Raw genomic sequence first — 18,837 nt, 5'->3', positions numbered from 1 at the left:
AGTGAAGGAAGAAACTAATTGAATGTAAATGCATTACATCTCTGAAGCACTTTGAAAATTTCCTTACAACTTAATTATGATGAATGTCTCAGGATGTGGTCATGCCAGGAAATGTCTGAAACAGCCAGCGGCCTGGGTTGAGCTAAAGACGGAGGGGGGCATTGGGCACTGAGAGGTGGGGCCTTTCTCTGATGGATATGTGCTCTGCTATTGTGATGAGCTGTGGAGCCACCGTGCTTGGGTTTGATCCTGGTTTCTTAATTGATTAATTGTGTGAGCTTGCACTAGTTACTTAGACTGTGTAAGTCTCATCTGTAAAGTGGACAGTTGTCTCCTTACAGGGTGGTTGTGCAGATGAATCAGTAAATATATTTGAAGGACTTAGCATAGTGATTGGCAGTTAGTAAATGCCTGATCCCTCTTGATTACTATTATCTGACATTAAGGGAAATGGGTGTAGGACACGTGAGGAATTTGGGATTGGTGTAGTCTGGAAACTTGGGTATTATGCTTTGGGATCCTTCTTACTCATCCCCAACTGATTATCTTTTCCACACAAACTCCTCCAAACCTTTCATCTCAGTGGCATGAACTTTTCTACTTTCTCGTTTATATATAACTTCTAAAAATGGGATCATACTGTACATGATGTCTAAAAACACATTCCTTGAACATATCCTGCACTCTTTCTTATATTGGTGGATGTGTGGTAGTTCATCACACAACTTGACCGTGACACTTGTTTTCACCTTTATTGAGGTGTAACTGAATTATACACCCTCAGCTGCACGTGACCCTGATGCTTTCTACTAATGACATGTGGTACATTGAAGTTGGGCTTGATTTTTTGGAATCATTGTTCATTTATATCAGGGTAATCGATGAACCCATCTAGAAAGTACAGATATTAATAAAAGGCCTATAAAAATAAAAAAAATGTAGCCTGACCTGTGGGTGCAGTGAAAAAAGCATCCACCTGGAAATTCTGAGGTCGCCAGTTTGAAACCCTGGGCCTGCCGGTCAAGGCACATAATGAGAGTTGATGCTTCCTGCTCCACCCTTCTCTCTCTCTCTCTCTCTCTCTCTCTCTCTCTCTCTCTCCCCCTCCCCCTCTCTCCTCTCTAAAATGAATAAAAAAATAATAATAAGAAAAATGTAGTCCTCCTACCATCCTCTATGACACTATCCTCTTATCTAGAAGTAGTCACTTTTGTCTGTTTCTTGAGAAAATTTCCCCTACATTTCTAAATAAATTTATTCTGCAGTTTCTTGATTAGGAAACCAGTGCCCTTCAATTCTGGCAAATGTTATTTTATGTCCCTTTAATGGTTCCCTCGCTGGGCCTCTGTTCTCTATTTATTAGTCTTTATTAGATGGCTTTTGGACTTCCTGGGCCCTTACTTTCCTGGTTATTTTTAAATCTCTTTGCTGTTTTATTCTGCATGGTGGGAAATTTCATTGACTTTATTAACTCTATAAAAAGAGTCAATGGTTCTTTTTTAGTTGTTTCCATAGTTTTAGTTTCTGAAAAATCTTCCTTGTTTTCCTGTTGTTTTTTTCTTTTTCTCCTCCAGCATCCTGTCCTTTTTCATAGGTTTATTACACGTATTCATATCCCTCTCATATTAATAATACGTTTTTCTCTTTATACATGTTCCCTCCCTGACTTCCCTTGGTTCCTTTTGAGGTCCTCGATTTTCTCCTGTTTGGTTATTTTCTCACATAGCATTTGCTCTAAAAATAGTTAAAAAAAAAAAAAAGGAAAGAGAGAGAGAGACACGTCATACGCACATGCAGTATCTAGCACTCAAGTCTTTAGGCCAGTTTGTATGCTAAGCATTTTACAGGCTTTATTGCATCTAGTCCTTATAAAAACTCTGGGAGATAAGCACCACCTTGGGGACGGTCGTAGGTCAAGAGCAGGCACTCGAGAGCCACCCTGGCTGGGATCGAGTCTTGGCTCTGCCGCTTACTAGTTGCAAGGTTTTGTTAATTACCTACCTGCTCCATTCCTCAATCTCCCCATATGTGAAGTAGGGATAGCGCACCTTACTCTTTTCTTTTTCTTTTTTTGTATTTTTCTAAAGTGAGAAGTGGGGAAACAGAGAAATATTCTTGCATATGCCCAATCAGTATCCACCCAGCAAGCCCACCAGGGGGCAATGCTCTGCTCATCTAGGGGTCTAGGGCGTTGCTCTGTTGCAACCAGAGTCATTCTAGCTCCTGAGGCAGAGGCCACAGAGCCATCCTCAGCGCCTGGGCCAACTTTGCTCCAATGGAGTCTTGGCTGCGGGAGGGGAAGAGAGAGACAGAGAGGAAGGAGAGGGGGAGGGGTGGAGAAGCAGATGGGCGCTTCTCCTGTGTGCCCTGACTGGGAATCAAACCTGGGACATCCACATGCCGGGCCAAAGTTCTACCATGGAGCCAACCCGCCAGGGCCAACACACCTTATTCTTAATGCCAGGAGGATCAGGAAACTTCCTGGCACATGGTCAGTCTTGATACAAATGCCATTATTGTTATTAATTTCATTTTACTTTTGAACGTCACCATTTCTACTATTATTTCCATTTTTCCATATGGAGAAATAGTAGCCCTGGAGAGATGACTCTCACCCTAGGTATTCTAGTGGAGAGCTTGGAGTTGGTGGAGCTTAGGTCTGAATCAAGTAGTCTGACTCCTGAGTCATGCTTTCTATCCTCTGTGATGATTGTCTTTCATAAAGTGGGAGGGGGAGGAAAAAAGAAGAGATGGCAGATCTGCCCAGATTTGCTGGTGGGGCTAGCCAGGGTTACCAGATAAATTATAAGATGGTCAGTTAAATTTGAATTTCGGATAAGTAACTTTTTTTTTATTAGTATAAACATGCCTAAAATAAAATATAACTACTAATTTTTCATCTGAAATTCAAATTTAACTGTTTCCTGTGTCTTTAGTTATTAAATCAGGAAAACCTAGGTGGGGAACTTTTTATACTTTGTGGAATTCCTTCCCGAGGTCCTGACTCATCACTCCTGATCTCTGGCCTCTATCTCCCAAGGGCGGGGAGACTCCCCATACTGAGGGCAGTCTCTTGCATACCTCAGGTGAGTTAGGACAGGAAATGCTTTGACAACCCACATTTTCCTGAGTGGTGAAAATGTAACGTGATTTGGTCTGGAATGAGGGGTGGCGTTTCCCTTCTCCTTGACCATGGAGAACCTGCCTCAAAGCCTCTCCTTTGAGCAGAGAGAGGCCTAAACTGGTGGTTGGGCGGTTTGTCCCCTTTCTGAAGGGAGATCAGGGAAGCGGGTCAGACACTTCTCCTACCTGGGTGTTTGCGTCCTTTTCTCAATGGGCTCACTCTTCTCCCCCTTTAGATGTCGGCAGGGGCCGCTCCACTAGCAGCCAGACCCCGGACAGATTGGAACAGCGTGAGTGGGTGGTAGTGTTGGGTGGGGAGGGCTTGAGCAGCTGGTGCAATTGTCTGTCAACAGGCTGAAGTTGAGAGGGTGCTGATGGATTGGTGGCTGGATGCCACAGAGAGGTAGCTTTGGGCAGTACCGTGTTCTCACTGTCTTGGTGACCAGCTGGTGAACAGGTTCCATAAGGATGCCCCTCCCCCTCTTTTTAAAATCTGCATAGAGTTAATGGTTTTGACATCTAACTAGTGTGAATCTATCTTGAAAGGACTCAAGTAATTAGTATTCTTGCTCCATCAGTCAAATAAGGGGTCTTCGGAAGAGGAATGGTGAACCCCAACAAAGAGTCTGAATGGTATTTGACTTTGGAGTACAGTGGTCTTATTTTAGGTGTAACTGCCATTTCTCCAGTCCAGGTGGGCATCCCACACACTGAACCTGATTTCTGAGACATGTTTTTTGTTTGTTTGTTTTCGAAGTGAGAGGCAAGGAGATAGTGAAACAGACTCCCACATATGCCCCAACTGGGATCCACCCAGCAACCCCTGTCTGGGGCCAATGCTCAAAGCAGCTGAACTCTCCTTAGTGCCCAGGGCTGACGCTTGGATCAGTTGAGCCACTGACTGTGAGAGGGGAAGAGAGGAACAAGGGGGAGAGGAAGTGGAAAAGAAGCAGATGGTCCCTTCTCATGTATGCCCTGACCAGGGATCAAACCTGGGACACCTGCACACCAGGTCGATGCTCTGTCCACTGAGCCAACTGGGCAGGGCCCTGATAATACTTTTCATAGTGTGAATGTGGCTCATCAGGACGTGGGGCAGCCTTCCCAAGGTTTTTAAAAAAATGGATATAATTGACATATATGCTCAGATCTTAAAGTGTCAGCCAAATGAGTTTTGACAATTTTATATACCTGTGTAACTGCCATTCAAATGAGTAGAGAACATTTCTGTCACCCCAGAAATAGCTTCTATTACCTAAGTCAGTTCTGCCCCTCCTCTAGGGTGACTACTTTATGACCACTGTCACCATAGATTAGTCTTGCATATTCCTTTGTTTAAGTGGAATCATGATATATAAACACAGTGTTTCTTCACCCAGTGTAATGATTTTGAGATTCATCTATGTTGTGATACCAGTTTTCCCTTAACATTAAAGAGTATTTTGTTTTGTAAATATAAATGCACTACAATGTGTTGATCCATTCTGCTGCTGCTGGATGGTTGGGTTGGTTCCAGGTTTGGGCTGTGAATAAAGCTACTGTGAACATTCTTGTGTAAGTCTAGTGTGGCTGTGTGTTTTCATTTCTCTTGGGGCATCTGTTTAGGAGAGAAATCACTGGGTCGTAGGGTAGGGTTTTTTAATTTTTATTTTTTAATTTTAATTTTAATTTTTTTTATTTTTCTGAAGTTGGAAATGGGGAGGCAGTCAGACAGATTCACTCCTGCATGTGCCCGACCAGGATTCACCTGGCACGTCCACCAGGGGGCGATGCTCTGCCCATCTGGGGCGTCACTCTGTTGCGACCAGAGCCATTCTAGTGCCTGAGGCAGAGGCCACAGAGCCATCCTCAGCGCCCTGGCCAACTTTGCTCCAAAGGAGCCTTGACTGCGGGAGGGGAAGAGAGAGACAGAGAGGAAGGAGAGGGGGAGGGGTGGAGAAGCAGACGGGCGCTTCTTCTGTGTGCCCTGGCCGGGAATTGAACCCGGGACCCCCTCACGCCAGGCTGACACTCTACCACTGAGCCAACAGGCCAGGGCCTAGGTGTTTTTTTTTTTGTTTGTTTGTTTTTTAAGTTCAAATTCTCCTTCCTAGTTTGGAGAATGCACACAAACATAATTATAGACCGAGCCCCTGCCCATCACTTTCATGAGGTCGGTTTGCATCAATTAATTACTGTAATTGCAGCTGAATTTAAATGGTTATTACTTTGAGCTGTTAGGTTTAGTTCTGTAAAATTACATGCAGCTGGTATATTATGAGGACTTTTTGATAAAAACAAATTAGGTACAGAGATAGCCCCCATATGAATTTGACTCATGCTTGAGACATGATTAATACTTGACACGCCCTCAGGGCTTTCTGATGGGTGGCTTGGTATTGAACAGACAGGGGCGATCTCATCCTGAAGGGCTGCAGGCATGTGTCTTCCCTCTTCCCTGTCCCTGGGCCTCCGATCTGGTCAGACCTTCGCCTCCCTCCCGTGTAGATTCTGTCAGTGACCCAGAAGCCGGTCTTCTGCTTTCCTCTCTGAGAGCATCTGATTCAGTTGGTTGCAGAGAAGCCATAGCTTCTGTATTTTTGAAACTCCAGGTGATTCTAGTGGGTCCCCCCAAAGTTATAAACAAGCCACCCAACTATGCCGTTGTACCCTAACACACAGCCTCCTTTTCAGCCAGGCTGATCACCCTGCAGCATAAGCTTTGGGACTGTTTGCCTCCCAGACCGCCCGCACTGCTCCTCCCAGCTCCTCTCACCTCATCTTCTTTTCCAAACCATGTCCAGCTTTCAAGAGCTTGTCACTGTGTTTTCTTTGATGTTCTATTTTTATATTTTTAATTTTTTTTTTTTTTTTTGCATTTTTCTGAAGCTGGAAACAGGGAGAGACAGTCAGACAGACTCCCGCATGCGCCCGACCGGGATCCACCCGGCACGCCCACCATGGGGCGACGTTCTGCCCACCAGGGGGCGATGCTCTGCCCATCCTGGGCGTCGCCATGTTGCGACCAGAGCCACTCTAGCGCCTGAGGCAGAGGCCACAGAGCCATGCCCAGCGCCCGGGCCATCTTTGCTCCAATGGAGCCTTGGCTGCGGGAGGGGAAGAGAGAGACAGAGAGGAAGGTGCGGTGGAGGGGTGGAGAATCAAATGGGCGCTTCTCCTGTGTGCCCTGGCCGGGAATCAAACCCGGGTCCTCCGCACGCTAGGCCGACGCTCTACCGCTGGGGCTATATTTTTAATTTTTTAAAAAATTTTACAACGTTGCCATCTCTTTCCTTGAAATGACCACAGACTTTCTCGGTTGTTTCAAATGCCTTCTCCATCTATCACATCAGACATCTCCTGTATCCTTTCTTATGCTGGCCCATGGCCAGGTCCTCCAAGGTGGGACCCAGACCAGCGTTAGTATTTTTCCTGCCTCTCAGCCCCCTAGGGCCCAGCGTCATGCTGGTTGTGTAATAGCTATTACTTAAGGACTTTAGAAATTGACTTTGACAAATTAATTTTATATCTGATTTGGAGACAAGACTCCATCCCATTATTTGACTTCTGTACTTTGGGAGTAATCATCGCCTTGATTTATACGGATTGCAAGTTTGTGCCTCCTAAATTATACAACGACCTCGAGGTCAGAGTCCATGTCCATTTGCTTCAACACACATTGACGGAGGGCCCATGCTGGTGGGCCCCGAGTTGGGTGCTGTTACTTTGAATCGGTGTTCCTGTTTTCTGTGGACTTGCACGCACCCGATCTAGAGAGATACTGTCCTTGAATCACAGTTACTGATATTCAGTGCATGCTAAGTGAGCAGTGTGTAGTCTTTTTTCTCTCCCCATTTTATTAAGAGGGAAATTTTACTTTGTGGCGTGGATTTTCTTCTAGTCTTTAGGCTGTCGTTACTATGATAAAAGAGATGCTTAAATGCCCCTGAAGATTCAAATGTCTTTATCCCTTAGGAACTCTTTACCAATTTATTCTTACTTCCAGAGCTGAAATTGTCCCAAAATGAGCACTTACACAGAAATGAAAAGGTTTGACTGCTGTAGGCGAGGGAGTTAGCTGATCTCTTTTTGATTATTCTGTGCTGGTACCTCTGACACCAGAGAGAAATTAATAGCATTATAAAGTATGGATCCCTGTGGTATTTTGTATGATATTTTGAGAAAAAGGAGCGTATGAGTTTTGCTAGGTTTTGTGACTTAACTGAAGGGAAATGGGGGATTTTTTTTTTCTCAGAGCTTATGAATAATCTGCTGATTTTAAGGGTTTCCTGCCGTCCCTTTCTGTTTTCTGGTGTCAAGACTATGATATAGGTACTTTTAACAAAAATACTCAATCCAAGTGGTTGTCTCATGATCGGGTAGAAACATTCCTGGAAATTGAGTTCTTGTACGTAGGAGCTTTCCCCTGTTGCATTTTCATTAGGAAATCAGGGTCTTTTTATTATTAAAACATTTCAAAATTATAAGTTTACCTATAATGTTTACTTCTGTATATTTGTATATTTTCAAATGATATCAGTTTATTTTAAACCTTCCCCCCCCCCAAAGATATGCACTCATAGTTTAAAAAGTCAGGTTGTTCTACTGGGCTTATGACAAAAACCCGGCATCTGCGGACCTGCTCTGCCCCATAGTCCCGTTTCTCAGGGATGAACATGAGCAGCCGTTTTTAGCTGTTTCTTCAGCTTTTTGTCTCCACATGTCTCACCTGGAGACTTAACTTGGCCAGTTCTGGACTTTTTCAGCTTTAAACATTTCTAATGATTTTCTAGTTTGGAAGATGAGGATCTGGCTCTTTTATTCCTACTTGCATCCTATACTGTTAACAGTGTGCGTGCGGGTGTGTGTGTATGTGTATTTGTGTATTTCAGGTTAGTTCAATAGTCACAGCTTCATAAATGAGATATTTATTCAGCTATAAAAAGGAATGATGTTCTGGCACATGTCACAATGTGAATCAACCTCAAAATCATTATGCTTAGTGAAATAACCCAGATGCAAAGAGGCAAAGACTGTTTAATTCCATTTATATGAAATATCTACAATAGGCAAATTCATAGAGACAGAGTAGATTAGAGGTTCCTGGGAGCTGGGAGGAGGGAGAATGGGGAGTTACTGCTTAATGCTTGCAGAGCGTCTGTTTGGGGTGGAGGGAAGATTTGGAAATAGTGGTGATGGTTGTACAACACTTTGAATATAATTTGTGCCACTGAGTTGTAGACTTCATAATGGCAAAGTGAATGTGAGATATATATACATAGCTGTAATAAATAAGGAAATTAATGATACATAAAAATAGCTCACATTAAGACCATAAATATTATTCATTTGTTTCCTTTCTGGTGCAATTTTTGTGTTTTTCAGAGTTAGTGAAGGTCTCACGTTCTTGCTTTGCCCACTGTTTGCCTCCCACCCAGAAGTGCAGATCTCTTGCACTTCATTCAGACCTATCAGGGCTCCGCAGTTCACTCTTCCTGGGAGCCCCCTGACCCTGGGCTCTTGCCTCTGGCTCGCAGGGTCTTTGAACTGATGCTCCCGGCATCCTCTTTCACCACCAGCCTGGGGATTGCCTTCCTTGCTCTCCCCATCCCCGACTTGTTTGTTCTGCTCCCTCCTAACTGCGAAAACACACCCATGAATCTCTTCCTGAGAAGGGCACCTGGGAGGTGGTCTTCAGCAGGCTTCCCCTGGAGCAGAGCCTGACATGGGGACTCCTGAGCAAGGAGTTTAGGGAACATGCTTTGAGAGAAGTGGCCAGGGAGTGGGGGTGGGGTGGGGCTGGGGAAGGGGCGGAGCTGGGATATGGGAGCCTGTCAGTCACTCCCATGCAGCACATAGACTTTTGTGGTCTCCTCCTGTTTTCATATGATGATACCCTTACTCCTAGCTGGGCAGTGGGGGATGTGGGGTGGGGGGCATCCCTGAATGTGTGATGGGACAGTTACATTGATAAGGATGGAATGCGGGGAGGGACTGGACTGGAGGATGAGATGAGTGAGTGTGCTTACCTGGATCATGGATTTAGATTTGTGGGTGGTGTGGATGTGGGAGAGAGGTTGCTGGACAGGTGCTCTCTGCAGGTCCCCTCAGTGGGGAGTTTACCATGAATGGCAGCTACCAGGGACTGTTGAATTGTCAGGCCAGTGAGACAGCAGTCCGGGAAAGGGATGGGTGAGACCAGGACATGGACGAGGAGCCCACGGGCTTCTTTCAGTGGTCTCATGGGACTGAACTGATGGGGTATTTTCATTCTCTGTTGGAATTTCTGAAGCATTTGCAGCTTTCTGGGAGTAGCACTGAGACTTGTGCTGGGAGGGAGAATCTAGCCCAGGGCACCGAATGGTGTGCAGATGGATGAGGATTGGCAGGAGGGAAATCACTTTTCTGCACGATTTGTTCTTTACTGTGATTTTTGTAACACTTGGTTCCTTCACTTTATTATCGGAGATGGATGATGCAGATGTATTTTTTTTAAAGACATGGCAAAATTAAGTCATTTTTAGAAACTCATTCAACATTTTACATGTCATTGATGTCTGTCATGTGGTTACGATGGGTGGTGGGCATACTCCAGCCATGATGTCCCTGCGTCTATAAGAGTAAATTACTGTGGATGACTGTTCAACTTGCCCCAACACGAAAATCTTTTATTGATTTGACCTCACTGAGATTGGGCTCCAGCACCATTTTCCACCTCCCGTTTGTATTTGTCCCCTCACTGAGGTGATTTTGGTCCTGTTGGCTCAGTTCCCTGAACCTGCCACTTAGCTGGCTCTGTGATCTTGAACAAATTACCTTATTACTTTGAGATCCAATTTCTTTATCTACAAATAGCAAGAGAAAACAGTATCTACCTCTCAGGGTTTTTGTGATGGTAAAATAAGTAGCCAATGTGAGCCTTGCTCCGTGGAAACAGCAGATTAAATGTTAGTTCCCGCTTCCTTCTCAGCAATAGGAGAATTGACCAAGCTGACCTTGACTTGCGGGTTGTCCTGAAATGTTTCAAAGGTTATATCACATATCACAGAGGAAAGGCCTATCCTAGGGTGTACCCAAGAGTGGGCCTAGAGCTAATATGTAGAAACAGAAGGGAGATAAGGAAGACCTTTGTCTTATGCCTCAGCGCTCATGAAGCAGTGTGTTCTGGAAGTATTTAGTTAGGACAGGACTTCTCAACACTGCTTTTGACAGTTGAGGCCAGATAATTCTTTGTTGTCAGGGGCTATGCATTGTAGGATGTTTACAAGCATCTGTGGCCTCAAGTCTCTGGATGCCCCTCCTGACAACCAAAAATGTCTCCAGTCATTGCCAATTGTCCCCTGGAGGGCACAATGGCCCCTGGTTGAGAACCATTGAAACAGAGGCTAGATAGCAGCAAAACCAGACTCCATCCTCTCAAAGTCAACTCCATTCTACCCCAAATTGAGTTCTTACAACATTAGTTACAAGGAATTCAGATGGTGGCTTTTGGCTTGGGATGGTACCTACCATGGAGGGTGAAAGGCTTAACAACACATGTGAAATTGTAGGGCTCAGTTTGGGCCACAGAGAGCAACTGGAGGCCCTCCTTGGGAGGCCTTCTGTGGTTGGTCTAATGGTTTGTTGCTCCCTGTGGTTTTGCAGGTCATGTTAGCAGCCTCCTACTGGTCTCTCCTGGCCCCAGCGGTTGAGATGGCCACGTCCTCTGGGGGCTTTGGTGCCTTTGCCTTCTTCCCCGTGGCTGTTGGCTTCATCCTCGGAGCTTCATTCGTCTACTTGGCCGACCTCCTGATGCCTCCGCTGGTGAGTACTGGTCTCCTGGTGCGACGGGCACGAATGCCTCCGTTAAATAGCCAGTGATACTGAAACAGAGACGGCAAGCCATGCAGGACTTTTATGTAAAGGAATTGAATTTGATATTGTTCCTAAAAGGAAATAAGCTCTTGGTAATGTGAGTAATCATCCCTTTGGTTACATTTTGCTAAGTTCAATTCTTAAATGTCAGACTTCATTATAAATGCAGAGTGCAGCTGACAGTCCACCGTGTGGCTCCGTGGAGAAGTGAGTGGCCGTGATCATGACTCTGACCCTTAGAGAGCTTATGATGTCACTAGGGAGATGACAACACACTCGATTATAGCGTAGGACCATTGAGACAACACCACATCAGCAAGGATTTATTAATAGGAGGGTGAGGCGGGGAGCCTGGGTTGCAGGGCTCTGGGTGGAACTCACCTCTGCTGTTCACTGGCTGTGTGTCCCTTAGCTCCATCTCTCCTTCCTGTAACCTGAGGATAACTTGCTTTATGGCAGCTGAGTCAAAATGAAAACATCTGAAAAGGCACCGGCATAGGGCTGGTGGATTGTGCTTGGGGACTGTGCTTGTGCAAAGAGCACAGTGGGAACTGCAGCCTGATGTCTGGCTGGGATCCCTAAAGAGAGAGTCAGGGCCAGCCCGTGAGATTCTAACTGAAGGCCGTTGACTAAAACTGGGTTGTCTGCATGCACTGCCATCAGTAGGGAAGAACCAGCATCAATCAGAGCCCAGTGCGGGCTCAGGCAGCCTGTCAGACGCTGTCCCTACAAGTGCTGGAGGTGGGCAGAAGCCCCCCGGGAGACCTCTGTTACCCGTAAAGGGAACAAAGGGAACAGGCACAGGAGAGACCCTGTGCGGAACAGTGGGGTCGAAGGCCGTTTATGCTGTTGGATGAGGGTGATCGGGGATCGGGTCAGGCTCACTGGACTTGGCTAAACATGTACCCTGGGAGAGAGGGTACATGCTGGCATTCTCTTCCCTGCCTACCTGTCTTCTTTCTTGCCTTAAATTCCCAATGGGAGAAAGAGAAAAAAGAGTTCCTAGGAACTTGGCCCTGGGGCTTACAAGAAACTGATGACTCATGTCACAGAAGGACCGTTCTCTGGACCAGACGGCTGGATATGATGGTTGGATAAGAAGCCATGAGATGGTCTCAGAGGAAAAACCATATTATCATTTTTTTTTCTTTCATTTAAAGCTTGAATGGCCGTGTCAGTTTCTACTTCCTGGATGCTAGGCTTCCCTTCTGTGACAATAGCTTTGAGTGGTCTTCTATATGGCCGGCCATATTGGGCTCGCAAACTGCCCCTGTTAATGTGTGAACTTGATATTGGGCGGTATCCTGCTTGCTCTGGCAGGAAGATCTTGTGGGTCAGTGGCGTTAGTTCCCATCCGCAGGCAATGGCTGGCTCGGTGGCTCTTCACAGCCCCTGTGAGGTTGTGCCTTCGCACCTGGGCCTCGCTAGGCTTCTAGGACAGTATCTTGCAGAGATCTCTTTGTAGTCATCATTCTCTGGTCCTGGGGTATGTGCAGGGGGTCAGGTGTATTTGATTAGCTATCTGAGTGGAGGGGCTTTCTCTGGGCAGTGTAAATAGTCATTGGCCAATTTGTACTGTACAAGTTGTACAGCAGTGCCTTTTTTTTTTTATTCTTTTGTTTTCTGTTTGTTCTAATGTATGCTTTTGACTATGGTGATGATCCCAGGGGAAAGTTTTAGATAGACTGTACAAAAAATTAGGAATGGTTTGGGAATGGTGAGTGAACACCTAAGGAGAGAATGAAAAGAGATCTAAAGGCGAAGTAACCATTAATGCCCAGAATCTTGCCAGTTGGCAGAAAGATCAGACTGACCCTAAGTATGTATATCTGTTCTAGGACATGTGAGAAGAAATTAATTCTTGTTGTTGATATGGGAAGGGGAATTTGTCTTGGGGGATCTTATAAATAGGTAAGACTTATTTCTGATTGCCACAGTCACTGACGACCAGTGTTGCTGTCTTGGGGGAGGGGTACAGCCTGTCCGCCACGGCTCTGAGACAGAATAACGGGCAGCAGCCGGATCTGTGGAAGATGCTTCGTGGAGTCTCAGTGTGTCAGTTTTGACCTTGAGTCCGTGTGGTTGTCCAGCACAAATTAAGCGCCCACGGGAATGTAGTCTTCTGGGGGCCAGAATGTGGTTTCAGGATGCTCACTGCCCTGGGAGGTTATGAGGCAGTGACTTAAAAGCTCTGGGGAATTCTGTGGGCAAATCCAGCTTGAGATCTTTTCCATTTCTGGGTCATTCCAGCTTACGGTAAAGCCTCACTCTTTAGCAGATGGCCCACAAGCAGGAGGGAATTGTGGGAGCAGAAGGCTTTGGCTGGAGCCCTGAGGGAGGGCCCGTGGGATAATGGGGGGCCTGCCTGGAGGAAGCCCTAGGACCCTGGTGGGCAAACTGCAGCTCACAAGCCATATGTGGCTCTTTGACCCTTGAGTGTGGCTCTTACACAAAATACCATGTGCAGGCGCTACCTTGATAAGAAGTGTACCTACCTATATACAGTGTGTCCGTAAAGTCATGGTGTACTTTTGACTGGTTACAGGAAAGCAACAAAAGACAATAGAAATGTGAAATCAGCACCAAATAAAAGGAAAACTCTCCCACTTTCATACCTATTTAGTGCAATTTGATGTGGGCTCACGCACAGATTTTTTAGGGCTCCTTAGGTAGCTATTCTGTATAGCCTCTACAGACTTGTCACTGACTGATGGCCTACCAGAACGGGGTTTCTCCACCAAACTGCCGGTTTCCTTCAACTGCTTATCCCACTGAGTAATGTTATTCCTATGTGGTGGCGCTTCATTATAAACGCGCCAATATTCACGTTGCACTTTGGTCACAGATTTGAATTTAGCGAGCACAGAACACACTGAACTTTCCTCTGTACCGTCCACATCTCGACTGGCATGGCCGTGGGCTGCTCCGTTGTATACACGGTGTTACGTCATCATCTGCACATGCACACATGCTGCCACATCATCCTACAGAAACTGGGAAGGTTTTCCTTTTATTTGGTGCAGATTTCACATTTCTATCGTCTTTTGTTGCTTTCCTGTGACCGGTCAAAAGTGCACCATGACTTTACGGACACACTGTTTAAGTTTAAAAAATTTTGGCTCTCAAAAGAAATTTCCATCGTTGTACTGTTGATATTCGGCTCTGCTGACTAATGAGTTTGCCAGCCACTGCCCTAGGACCTCCTTTCTGTGTTCTGGACAGTGCATGGAGTTTGCCAGGTGAGAGGAGGTAGGTTGGTCTCTGTGCTACTTCCCCTGGAGAAAACAGCAGCGAGGAGGTCCAGGGGACAGAGGTGTAGCTGGAGGGATTCTGCAGCAACTCCCTGACTTGAGCTCTTGCCCTTGGCTTATTTGTCTCACTGCCTGCCAGTGCCAGAACTTCCCTCCCTTGGTATCTCTAAAGATCTGGGACCTGAAGAGCAGTAAGACTCTTGGGTTGGTGGGATGGAAATGGTTAAGGAAGACTCTGTTCTCTGATTCCCCCACCCTTCATCCAGCCTTTCAGATATTCATTTGTCCTCTTTTTGGATCCAAAGCAAAATATGGCTCATGGAAGGGGTTTTACTCATCACAGCCTGTCTGGTCAAAGCCACCGTGACTTTATTAACTTAAGATGCATCAAGCATCTCTGAAAACTGGGTATTGGTTTTATTTATTATCTGGCAATGGAGTAGAGAAGGCTCATGCAGTAGCAATTAATTGGAAATGAACTGCCAGAGATTTGTGGCGGCTTTGCCAAATGGCGGCTCTGTGAAAGGGGGAAAGGAGCAGGGGAGCAGGGAGGGTGTAACCTGCCTGCCCCGGAAGGGGGCTGGCAAGAAGCTGGGGGGTGGGGGATGAGACTTGGCCAGCCCAAGCCCAGTGTCCCCTTCCCCGCTAGGATGGCCCCAAGGAGAAACAGAAAGGACATTGAATAGCTATTGACATTGACATTTTGACATTTGGATGAGAAATATGTCAAAGATATTGACATTTTTATGATCTTTGCGGTTTCGCCCCCTATGAAGTTGAGGATGACGGCGGGCGGGAAGCTTCACCTTCAGTTTAAAGGAGGCATTTTTTTTCTGGTAGGCAGAAGGGGAGGGTGGGGAAGGAGGGCAGGGCATGTGTCCACAAGGCCCCTTGTCCTATTTTTAGTGATATTAGTATTACAGCAGTACAACACAAAACCTTATGAAATAAAAAATTTATATGAAAATGCCTTCCTGTTATAGACTGTGTCTTCCTAAAATCCGTATATGTTGAACCCAATCCCCAGTGTGATGGTACTGGGAGGCGGGACCTTCTGGAACTGCTCAGGCCACAGGGTGGACCCCTTGTGAATGGGACTGGTGCCCTTTAGAAGGGCCCCAGAATGCTCCCTTCTACTGTGTTGAGGACGCAGCAAGAAGGAAGGAAGCCCTCATCAGGCACTAGATCTACTAGAATTTTGTTCTTGGATTTAGTCTGCAGAACTGGAAGAAATCTCTTTCTGTTGTTTGTAAGCCTCTGCCCCCTAGACTGTGCTAATTTGTTATGACAGTCCTAATGGACTGAGACACTCTCCTCTTCCCATTCTGCCCCCAGATGCGCCAGTCGATGATTGCAGTCAGTTTAGTGCGTATTCTTCCAGATTTTTTCTCCTTCCTTTTTTTTCCTTTAAGAAAACAAATTATGTGCGTCTTTTAGATACTGAAATACCAACACTTTCCCCATTTACTCATGTTGTTCAAGTATGCTTTAAGTCAACTTGATAGCAATATGAACCCTGTCTTCTTTAGCTCTCTCTTCTTACTTATGTGTGTGCACATTTTTACACAGTTGGAATCAGGCTGTGCCTTCTCCAGTGTGTTCTTTTTAACAGTGAAGTGGCTTTTAGGTACAGTAATGTTAATACCTACACAGCACCCGGCCGTCTTCGGGCCATGCGCCAGACAGTTCCCTGTCACCGCGTAGCCTGCCCCGTGCTTGTCCATGTGTGTCTCCATGCATCTGGGAATGTATTAATAATTGCTTTGTGTTTTCCGAGAAACAAATGGTGACACACTGTCTGTGTTGTTGCCGCATGCTTCTTCCCGCTTGCTTTACATCTTAGCAGTCTGCTCGGCTGCGAGATGTGCCTCGTCACCCCCACCCGCCTTCTCTCAGGATTTGACCTCTCCCGAGGCTGCCCCAGGTGTGCAGGGGGCCGGGCAGGGAGCGGGTGTCTGTGACTCTGAGACTGTCCCATCTGGGACAGCGTGGCTGGTCATCCTGCCCAGGCAGGCTCTGGGGGACATGGGCAAGCAGTAGGGGCGCTACTGTTCTTGGCTCTCTCAATTTTTCTGTGCCCTCCACTTGTTCACTTTCTCTTGGTTTTCTTCATGGCGGCAAAGGAGAGGCCTCGGCAGCAAAGTTAGACAAGCAGTGCGTGCCCACACCTTTCACGTGCACCCAGCTTCCCCTGCTGTCAGTGTGGGTGGGCTGGCTGGAGTTGGTGTGAGGGTCCACATGTGACAGGAGGGGAGTGACGGATGTTGCAGGAGGTGATTACTTTCCTCCCTAGAGGGGTGTTGGCATGTTTTTCTCTCCTTCAGAGAGTCTCTCCATCTTTAACATTCTGATTTGCATTATGAAGGAATGCCTTACAGGAGAGAGAGACTGAGAGATGGCAAGAACACCTTACAGAAAACAAAAGGGAGAAAATGCAGAGTTCGTAGCACGAGCCTAATGTCAGAGGAACCTGACTACCTCTCCAGTGGGACTGGCCCTCTGCCTAATTTTAATGTTTTCTCCTTTCTCATGCTTCGTGAGGTCCGAGATAGACAGCACTTCGTACCGTTCGGTGCATCCTGGGGCCGATCGGTTGTTGACGTTTTGGCTGGACTGGAGAGATCCGGCAGAGCAACGGCATTTTCTCCAGAGTGGGAACAGGACTGTGTCACCAGAAGAGGCTGGGCTAGGGGTGGGTCAGGCAGTCACACTGTCTGGGGACTGGGTCAGAGAGGGACGAGATTTTGCAGACCGAGCCTCTGCTTCACCGTCCATCCACCTGTGCTGATTCCTGGGGTTGCCATAGCAGAACACCACAGACTGGGAGGGCTAAACCAACAGAAATGTGTTTCCTCAGATCTGGAGGCTGGAAGTCCATGATCACTGTGCTGGTAGGTTCCATTTCTTCTGAGGCTTCTCTCCTTGGCGTATAGATCCTGCCTGTTCCCTGTGTCCCCACGTCGCCTTTCCTCTGTGCGGGCCCGTCCCTGTGTGTGTCTGTGTGTCCAAATCTCTCCTAATAAGGACACCACTTAGATGGGATCAGGGCTGCCCTGACCAACAGCCTCATTTTGACTCAATTACCTCGTTGAAGGCTCTCTCTCTAATGCAGTCACATCTGAGCTACAGAGGGTTCTGGCTTTAACAGGTGAATTTGGGGGGCACAGTTCACTGTATAACAACACCCCCTCAGTTTCTTTCGATAGCTGTGGTACTAAGATTGCGAGGTGACAGTAGAGCGAGCTCCTCGTCGTTGGTGGCCATCAGCTTGGGCACTGGATGTTCTGAACATGAGCTGTTATTCTCCTGGCACCTGAGTGGGCAGGTAACTGGGTTTGTCCTACCAGCAAAGCACTCACGAATATATGACGTTGATTGATCCTTGGCTTCTTTTTTATTATTATTAAGAGAGAGGTGGGGAGGCAGAGAGACAGACTCTCACATGCGCCCCGACCTGAATTCACCCAGTAAGTCCCCTATGAGGCTATGGTCTGCCCATCTAGGGCCGTTGTTCTGTTGCTCAGCAACTGAATCATTTTTTTTTTAGTGCCTGAGGTGAGTCCACGGTGCCATCCTCAGTGCCTGGGGCCAACTCACTCGAATGCACCATGGCTGTGGGAAGGGGAGAGAGTGAGAGAGAAGGGGAAGGTTGGAGAATCAGATGGGTGTTTCTCCTGTGTGCCCTGACCAGGAATTGAACCCAGGACTTCCACACACCGGGCTGACACTCTACCACTGAGCCAACTGGCCAGAGCCAATCCTTGATTTCAAATGGAGCAAACCTGTGGGCTTGCCAGTGACGGCGGCAGCAGCTGCTGAGTCCCAGCGGGGAGCATTTGAAAAGTTTGTCCTTAGACGGGGTTCATTGACAAAGGAGAGGAGTATGGAATCTTTTGTGAAACACACAGGTTATTTCATCATACCAGGGACTCTTGGCACATTGATGTTGCAGGCCCTTCACAATGTGGTATTTGGAGTGAGTGGCATTCAGGGCCCCCAGGTCCCAAGCACCCATTTCAAAGGTGCAAGGGGAAGCTGCGGTCGAAGTTGTTTCTCTTGCCTCTTGATGCATGCTGCAGCCTCCTGTGCTTTCTGTGATGATGCTCAGGAGTCCTGTGGTCCTGTTGGCATGCAGAGGTGCTAAAAGGGTGCATAGGCAATCTGGTGTGATGTGGTATGCTTGCTGATCCTTGGAGAAGCAGCAGATTTAACCATTCCGTGGGTGCCTGCAGAGCACAGTTAGCTGCTGGGAATGCAGACCGTGACTGCCCTCTTCCTCACCGCCCATATGCTCTCTTTGTTTCCTGGGGCAGGTGCTGAATACTACTCTACCCATTTGTACGCCTGTGTTTGTGAGCTGTGCACACCATCTGGCCTGTTGAGGCTACAGGAAAAATACCCATGGCTTTGCAGCCAGTAACACGGAACAGCTCGGGGCACCTGCTCTCTGGTTTCTGACCAGGGTTCAGAAATGCACCACTATAGTGCTGTGGCTCCCGGAGCATCCTCAGTGGGTCCTCATGAATGCACACTTATGTGCATGTGCACGCGCACACACACACACACACACTGCCACTTCAGTATAGGCTGGCTTGCTGAAGGGGACTCCCCATGCCTTGACTGGTTCTTG

At 47.0% G+C, this 18,837-nt stretch overlaps 1 protein-coding gene across 3 annotated transcripts in view; it reads left to right on the top strand.

Annotated features, from left to right (window-relative positions):
• SLC39A11 (solute carrier family 39 member 11) overlaps positions 1-18,837 on the top strand; it is a 286,459-nt gene that overhangs the window by 29,139 nt on the left and 238,483 nt on the right. For all 3 annotated transcript variants that reach the window (XM_066236012.1, XM_066236011.1, XM_066236013.1), the window contains exon 4: positions 10,747-10,905. In XM_066236012.1, the coding sequence (XP_066092109.1) occupies positions 10,747-10,905 (159 nt within the window). The remainder of the gene's footprint in view (positions 1-10,746; positions 10,906-18,837) is intronic.

Source organism: Saccopteryx bilineata, chromosome 6 (genome assembly GCF_036850765.1).
Source record: "Saccopteryx bilineata isolate mSacBil1 chromosome 6, mSacBil1_pri_phased_curated, whole genome shotgun sequence".
NCBI classification, from domain to species: Eukaryota; Metazoa; Chordata; class Mammalia; order Chiroptera; family Emballonuridae; genus Saccopteryx; species Saccopteryx bilineata.
This window is presented reverse-complemented; position numbering and strand designations above follow the sequence as displayed.